General features: G+C 52.2%; 1 protein-coding gene across 1 annotated transcript in view; it reads right to left on the minus strand.

The window, feature by feature from the left end:
* Window positions 1-510: 510 nt before the first annotated feature.
* Window positions 511-8,173, minus strand: part of COL2A1 (collagen type II alpha 1 chain) — a 59,509-nt gene continuing 51,846 nt past the window's right edge. The window contains exons 46-53 of the mRNA XM_026660702.2: window positions 7,439-7,492; window positions 6,876-6,983; window positions 6,166-6,219; window positions 5,461-5,568; window positions 4,470-4,758; window positions 3,740-3,927; window positions 2,952-3,194; window positions 511-1,249 (exon numbers count right to left, since the gene is read on the minus strand). Coding sequence (XP_026516487.1) covers window positions 1,103-1,249; window positions 2,952-3,194; window positions 3,740-3,927; window positions 4,470-4,758; window positions 5,461-5,568; window positions 6,166-6,219; window positions 6,876-6,983; window positions 7,439-7,492 — 1,191 coding nt within the window. The 3' untranslated portion in view covers window positions 511-1,102. The remainder of the gene's footprint in view (window positions 1,250-2,951; window positions 3,195-3,739; window positions 3,928-4,469; window positions 4,759-5,460; window positions 5,569-6,165; window positions 6,220-6,875; window positions 6,984-7,438; window positions 7,493-8,173) is intronic.

Consider the following 8,173-nt stretch of genomic DNA (forward strand, 5'->3'; position numbering starts at 1 on the left):
AGAGTTAGCAAGCAGTTTCGGGGGTCAATCCACATGCTTAGTTTTGGAAATAAACGTTAGAAGAAACTTTAACTAGCTAGCGCCCAAGTCCTTATTACGGCAAATGTTTTCATGTATATCCCATTCACTTGACATCTACTGCAATACCAAATGTGTAAGACTTAAGGAAGATATAACACAACATGTCAGATCCAACTTGAGAGCTGCTCTCGGCCTCCCTGGGCCATTACTGGGTTCCCCCGCCTTTCTTTAAATATTCCCACTAAACCTGCCACAGACGAGAGGGAGCATGTGCCCAGAAGTCCCTTGCTCAGCACCATTACCTTGTAGAATTAGTGATTTCCCTTACAGAAATCTCACGGCTTCTGTGTTGTCTGCTCCTGTGATCAGTTTCAAGATTTTTTTTTTTCCTTTTTAATTTTTTTTTATTTTTTTATTTTTTTTTTTTGTATGAGGTAGCTTAAAACCAGGGAAGTTTGAGATTGGACCCTGAAACTTCCTTTATCTTGGGTGGGGGGGGGGGGGGGGAGTTAACAAACCGAGAAAGGGATGAAGGGAAAGCGTTAGAATGCTGGAACTTTCTACGGATAGAGACAAAAAATAAAACCTCAGATCAACTTGTACTTTCCAACAAAGTTTTTTTTTATATCAATTGATGTTAAAAAATACAGACTTGTTTTACAATAATAGCACCATTTTTGTTGTATTATACACAGTACTCCTGCTGACGATTTACACTGGGGGGGAGAAGGATTGGTTACTTGGGACATCCATTTTGTAAGGAGGGGCCTTCACACCTGCCAGTTAGATTCCCACCTCCGTCTGACCCAACAAGAGGTCTTACAGGAAGACAATAAATAAATAACACTGTGATTTTATTTCACGGTCTGCCCAGTGATGGCTTTAGAAATAGACAATAGTCCAAAATGTAAGCGTGTGGATGTATGGCAATTGGGGGATTGAATCACCCATTCAGTGCAGAAGTCATACAAGTGATTGGAAAGTACTCAGGTCCTTGGGGTGGGTGGGGGGGGTTGGTTTGTTTTGGGTTTTATTAATGGAATTGGACTGGATTTTTTAAAAAAATGTTTTTTTTTTCTTTTTACAAAAAGCAGACTGGCCCAATGTCAACGCCAAACTCCTGATCGGCTCCACCAATGTCCATAGGTGCAACATCAATGATGGGCAGGCGCGAGGTCTTCTGTGATCGGTATTCAATGACTGTTTTGCCCCATTTGCCAGTGTGTTTCTGGGGAGAGAGAGAATGAGACCAGGGATTACTAGATGCTGCAAACGCCATCAAAACTGGCCTCTTTGAAGAACAGATTCCCAGTCTGGGCTGGTTAAAATTTCACACCTGTGTTCTCAGGGGATGCCTACGCTATGGGGACTATCACCGCGCCAGCATAACCCCGTTGTGTAGATTCCTAGATTCCATGGCCAGAAGGAACCATTGTGATCATAGGCGCTGACTTCCCCTCTGCCCCGTGGGTGCTCGACCTCCCCTTCCCACGGCCTCGCCCCTGCACTGCCCTCGCTCTGCCCCAATTCCACCCCCTTCCCCAAAGTCCCTGCCCTGCCTTTTCCAACCCTAGCCCCACTCCCTCCCTATCCCCATTCCACCCTCTTCCCCCAAGTCCCCAGCCTGCCTCTTCTCCAACTCCTCCCCCGAGCACGCCGAGTCCCCGCTCCTCCCCCTCCCTCCCGGAAAGTCCAAAGTCCCGCCAAACAGCTGTTAGGCGGCGGGCAGGAAGCGCTGGGAGGGAGGGGGAGTAGCGGGGATGTGGCGCGCTCGGGATGGGGGGGAGGAGTCGAGGTGGGGGCGGGGGGAGCTTGGCTGCCGGTGGGTGCGGAGCACCTCCTAATTTTTCCCCGTGGATGCGCCAGCCCTGCAGCACCCTGTATAACAACACAGGCCCTAGAACTTCCCCCAAATGTAATTCCTAGAGCAGATCTTCTAGAAAAACAGCCACTCTTGATTTAACAATTGTCAGTGATGGAGAATCCACCACAACCCTTGGTAAGTTGTTCCGGTGGTTAATTACCGTCACTGTTAAAAAGAGGTTTTATACTCACTATGGGAACAGTGCCTCCCCAGGTGCCAGTAGCTAGGTCGATGGAAGCATTATTCTGATTAGCTAGCTGCATCTACCCCGGGGGCTAGGTCAGCAAAGCTGCGGCACGCAGGAGTGTGGATTTTTCACACCCCAAGTGCGAGAGCTATGTCGACCTGCATTTGAAGTGTAGGCCAGACCTCAGCACGGCACTGGGATAGTGCGAGATGCGCAGGGCTTGACACTCACAAAAGTTCACGGGAATAAACTTCAAGCGGCTTAGTTAAAACTGCACTAATATCTGTGTGGACGCTTGGCTTCAGAATGAATTTGTTTGATCTTAATTCACTGTGGAAGCGAATTACTCCTCCTCTGACCACAGCAATCGACACTATAAAGGCGATACCGGCATAGGCTCCCGGTGTAGATCAGTTTACGCTGAGAGGAGGAGGAGTTCTGCCGGTGTGGGGGCACCACCTCTCTGAACAATGTTAGCTGTGCTGACAGAAGCCCTCTCTGTTGGTGTAGCTATGGCACTAGGGAGTGTTTTTTTCACGCCCTGACTAATGCCAGTATACGTTTTAAGTGTAGACCAGGCCTATTACCCATGCTTTGCACAATGGGGCCCCAATCTCCAAGAGGGGCAATAGGTGCCATGAGGAAGGCCCATGTCAATCTCCCAGAAATTGAGGTGCATAAAATCACTGCTTTTGAAAATGCTGACCACCCAAAAAAACCCCAAACCTGTGCCTCAGTTTCCCCATGAAATGGGGATAATGGCACCAGCTGACCAACCAGCCTAGCTCATTGTGAGGATTAATTAGCTCATGTCTATAGAGCACTTTCCAGATGCCCTGTTATATAAACCCTAAACATCAGTAACTTCCATCAGCTTACCGTGCAGCCATCCACCAAGGCACTGTATGTGAATCTGCTGTTGCCCTCGGCTCTGATCTCGACGTCATTGGATCCCTGTATCAGGATGGCTTTCTTCAGGTTGCCGGAAGCCTCGTCCATGTAGGCAATGCTGTTCTTGCAGTGGTAGGTGATGTTCTGGGAGCCTTCGGTGGACAGGAGGCGCAGGAAGGTCATCTGGATGTTGGCAGTGTTAGGGGCCAGGTTGTCATCTCCATAGCTAAACTGGAAGGAGAGATCGAGATGGTTAGTGAGTCTGAGTAGCAATGGGCCTCGAATGTCAGCTAGGAAGGTACATCAGTGTGTGTGAGACATATTGACTTTTCAGGACCATATCCAATTTTGTCCAGGTTTTTTTGGGGGGGAGGGGCTGGGGGGAAGACAGTTGAAATTTTGATGAAAATTTCCATTGAGCTTAAATGACATCAACCAGCTTGAGTCTTGAGCCCGTATTTTCAACAATGACCAGTAATTCCAGGGGGATTTTGTGGGGCGCCCAACCTGAGACATCTTAAAGAAAGCTGATTTTCAGAGGGCGGTTGCTCAGTATTTCTTGAGAATCAGGCCTCTTTGGAGGGGTTTCAAGTGGAGCCCCCTAAAATCACCACTCACTTTGGAAAAATGTAGGTCCTACTAAATAAAATGTGAAGCTGGATATAGAGGTAAAGAAGGGCTCTCCCTTCAAATAGACCATAGATCTCTCATCCCACCCCTAAACTCAACTTCTCCCCCAAGAGAGGCCATTTGAAACATTAACCACAGGCACTTACGTGGAATCCACCATTGATGGTCTCTCCAAACCAGATATGCTTCTTCTCCTTGCTCTTGCTGGTCCACCAGTGCTTCTTGGGAATGCTGGAGGGGTTGGGATAGACGCATGTCTCACCAGTCTCCATGTTACAGAAAACCTTAATGGCATCCAAGGTACAGCCCTGGTTAGGGTCGATCCAGTAGTCACCTGCAATGGCGGAAACACACGGGAGGTTGGCGTCTTGATAAAACTAGGACTAATGGGCTTTTTTGGTTTCATTTTGAAACTCAGGAGAGAGGCGGAGGGCTGGGATAGCAGAGGATGGTGCAGGTCAGGAATGAGGTGCATCCACGTGAGGTGTTGGAGGGGAGCCCAGGGCTGGAATAGCAGGTGGGAAGTGCAGGTGCAGTGCAATGTGCACTGGGAGAGAGACTTACGGGGGAGACCTCCAATGGAAGAGCAAGGGGGTGTGTGGGTTGGGACTGAGGGGCATCGGCAGAGCTGTGTGCGTGGGAAGCTGAGGGCTGGAATAGCAGGTCAGCAGTGAGGTGCATTGGCAGAGCGGCGGGTGGGGAGGTTTGCACAACCCCCTGTCCATACAATGCCCAAAGGGTCAGTATTGCCGAGGAGGCTGGCAGGGAGGGATTCAGAAGCCAAAATGCCTTAGTTCCCTCCTGGCTCTGTGGCCCCTGCAGCCCTTGTGCTGCAAGTGCCCACGCTCAGCACCCGGCTTTGTGCCCGGCACTCACCGCTCTTCCACTCAGGGTGGCAGAGTTTAAGGTCACGGCAGGTCCGGGCTGGGTTCTTCTTGGAGCCCTCGGGGCTGCGGATGCTTTCGATCTGGTTGTTGAGGGATTTCAGAGTGGCGTCGACCTCGACATCATGCTGGCGCAGGTCGCTAGAGGCCTGGTCAGCTCGCATGTAGCGCATAGGGTCAGGGCCTTTCTCAACCTGGCCCAAACCGGCGAAGGCCGACATGTCAATGCCAGGGCCTGGGGGGCCGGGAGGTCCAGGGGGTCCAGGGTTTCCAGGGGGACCCTGCAATGGGAGGGGAAAGAGATGATCCTTGTTTAGAACTCAGAGCCAATCTCCATGTTGCTGCTGTTCCCATTAGCACCTCCCTCTCGTAACGTCCCCATGTCCCCCCATGGGGCCCAGCAAAGGGGAAGACGAGGCCACGTCGAGCTGATGAATGGATTTACCAGTCTCCCGGCTGCTTCTCTGCTCGGAGATTTAACTGGAAACGACAGCCAGCTGCTGAGGTTAGATTGGGGTGAGGGAGTCACTGTGGGGGTGGACTGAGGTGATGGAGCCACTGAGGGAGAGAGATGGTGGGGGAATGGTGTTGCTGGGTGCAGACTGGAGTGACAGAGCCCATTAGGATGATGGAACCAGTCGGAAACAGAGCCGCTCGGGGTGATAGAACTGGGGTGACAGAGTCACTTGGGGCAGATCAGGATGATGGAGCTGCTCAGGGTGGATTGCGGAGATGGAGCTACTTGCGGGAGATTAAGATGATGGAGCAGGTCAGGGTGATGGAACCACTTTGTGTGGTTTAGGGTGATGGAGACACAGTACAACTGACTTCAAGGCACGTACGGGTCCTGCAGCTGCACTTCACTGGGAAGGCCAAGCCTTCGGTGGCGTATGGGGCTACGAGCTGCCCCATTAGCCGGTGGGCTTCGAGTCCTTAAGGCCCAGGCTGCAAGGCTGCCAGCTCTGCTGGGGCACGGTACTTACAGCAGGTCCGGTTTCACCACTACGACCGCGAGGACCTGGAGGACCAATCGGACCGGGCATGCCATTTGAACCATCTTTGCCAGAGGGACCAACAGGGCCTGGGGGACCCTAGAAAAGATTCACAAGGGGGGAGTTGAGAGCCAGGCCGTGAAAGAATCATGACGTGAAAAGACAACTGCAAGCTCTAAGGGCTCCGTGCGCTCATGAGGCAGCCAGGCTAATTCATAACGTAATGAATGGGGCACCTCGGACTTCCCCATCCATCCCTCTGCTACGTGCCATGGCCACTGAGAACCCGACTGCATCTGCCTATGCTGCTAACGGAGACTGACCTTAGTGCAAATGCTAAGGAGAATCTCCACCAGCTGTTAGCACTATAGGGGCAGTGACACACAGAGCAGCAATTCTCATTCCAATCAGCAAAGGTCACGTGTGTGTGGGTGTATACACACAGCTCATGACCTTACATTGGAAGTACAGAGTTCTTTATCCAGGTTACTAAAATCTCTCTTGAATTTCCCCTCCTTGAAGCTGGAAAGGGGACTAAAACCCAATGTCCTTTTTGCCCGTAATGCTGTTGATTTATTTTCTGCACTTTGCTCAGTTTGACTAAGTAAGTGACTAGGCCATTTCACCTGAACCTGCACTGTGCTTCTCCTCGGTCCATCCCCCGCTACCCTCCCGCGCTCCAGGAACTGGACTTACCCTGGGACCAGAAGGACCAGAAGGACCAGTAGCACCTTGATCTCCAGATGTACCCTGAAGGGGGTGGAAACAGAACCACGTGGTCATATCTCAGCATCTGGACAGCTTCCCTCTGGGGGTGCGGAACCCTGGCCAGACGGGATTCTGGGTGGGCAAGAGTGGCCCTTACCCAAGGGGTATGTTTGGTGTCTCTGAGGCATGAGCAGCCCAATGCCGGGTGAGGCCTGGGCCAGCGGAGGGCCCCCTTTAGCCATGCCAAGAGAGGCTGTCAGCTTCTCGCCTGGCCCAAGGCTAGGAGCTGTATGCCACAGCAAGGCCAACATGGCGGGGTGGTGAGAAGTTCCATTTGAAGGTGGCCCAGCTGGGCCCAGAGCCCCCTGCGCTCCCCTCTCCCAACCCACTTCCCCCAGAGAATGGAGGAAAGGGGGGACTGGCTTTGTTTGACTCCAAAGGGAGCAGTTGGGGTGGGAGGGCTCTGGCCTTGGAGGTGGTGGGATAGGCCTTCAGTGAGACAGGCTGCCGAACCTTCCAGGACACACAGATGGCTGGGGCAATGGTAGGAGCAGGATTACGCTCATGGGGCCAAGGCAGGGACACAGCCCAGCGCCCCAGCATCTGTCCCGGTCAGATCACCCTAGCACGGCATGTTCTGTCCCGAGTCCTGCACCGCAAGCTCGGGCTGAGGATGAGGCTCTGACGCTGAAACTTACGGGAGGTCCAGGAAGACCCTGCAAACCAGTGAATCCTCGGTGACCCTTCAGACCCCTCTCACCAGCCTCTCCAGCTTCGCCCTTGTCACCGCGAGGACCTTGAGGACCCTGAGAGAGGTGAAAGAGAAGAGCTTTCAGCCTGGGCAGGAAAAGTCAAAGGGCAGGACGTGGTCCAGCCCAGCGGGCTCGGCACACTACATGGACACACAACGCGCCGTAGGGTACGATCCAGCCCAGAGGGCCAGGCACGACGCATGCCAGAGTGCTGGGCACGTGCCACACACTGCAGGGCATGGCGCAGCCCAGAGTGCATCCCCTGCAGCTGGATGCAGTGCCAGTCTGTGCACCCCACAGGAGTTCCAGGTGGAAACCCCGTGCACTGACTCCCCAGGATCATGCAGAAGTAGAAAAGCATATAGAACAAAAGGGAAAATTCCCTCTCACAGACATATATCAGCCAGATTTCCAGAGGTGCTGAGCAGCTGCAACTGACGTCAGTGGAAACAGTGGGTGCTCAGCCGCTCGGGGGACCAGGCAGCGTATTCCTCATGAGGATGACTTACCGGCATGCCGCGTGCGCCTGCGGGGCCGGAGGGACCCATGGGGCCTTGAGCGCCCTGGAAAAAGACAAAGGTTGGTTATAGACATCATAATAATCCTATGAATGAGTCATCCATGCCGAGAGGCTGCCTATTGTAACATTTGAAGGGTTGGTGTTGACTCCTAGTTTCCAAGACTAGAAAGGTCAACTGTGGTCATTTAGTCTGACCTCCTGTACAGCACAGGCCACAGGACTTACTCCCAAAAAATTCCCAGAGCAGGCCTTGTAGAAAAACGCCCAATCTGGATTTCAAATTGCCAGCGACGGAGAATCCATCACGACCCTTGGTAACTTGTTCCCATGGTTAGTTACCCTCTGTTAAAAATGTGCATCTTATTTCCAGCCTGGATTTGTCTAGCTTCAGCTTTAAGCCGTTGGATCGTGTTAGACCTTTCTCTGCTGGACTGAAGAGCCCAGTGTTAAATATTTGTTCCCAATGAAGGTACTTCTAGCCTGTGATCAAGTCACCCCTTAGCCGATTGAGTTCCTTGTCGCTGTCACTATACGGCAGGTTTTTTAATCCTTTTATCTTTCTCCTGGCTCTTCTCTGCACCCTCCCCAATTTATCAACATCCTTCTTGAATTGTGGCCACCAGAACTGGACACAGGATTCCAGCAGCGGTCACACCAGTGCCAAAACCAGAGGTGATATAACTTCCCTATTCCTACTTGAGAGTCCCCGGGTTACGCATCCAAG

The sequence above is a fragment of the Terrapene carolina genome, unplaced genomic scaffold, assembly GCF_002925995.2.
Source record: "Terrapene carolina triunguis isolate 2854851 unplaced genomic scaffold, T_m_triunguis-2.0 Scaffold836, whole genome shotgun sequence".
In the NCBI taxonomy this organism is placed as follows: domain Eukaryota; kingdom Metazoa; phylum Chordata; order Testudines; family Emydidae; genus Terrapene; species Terrapene triunguis.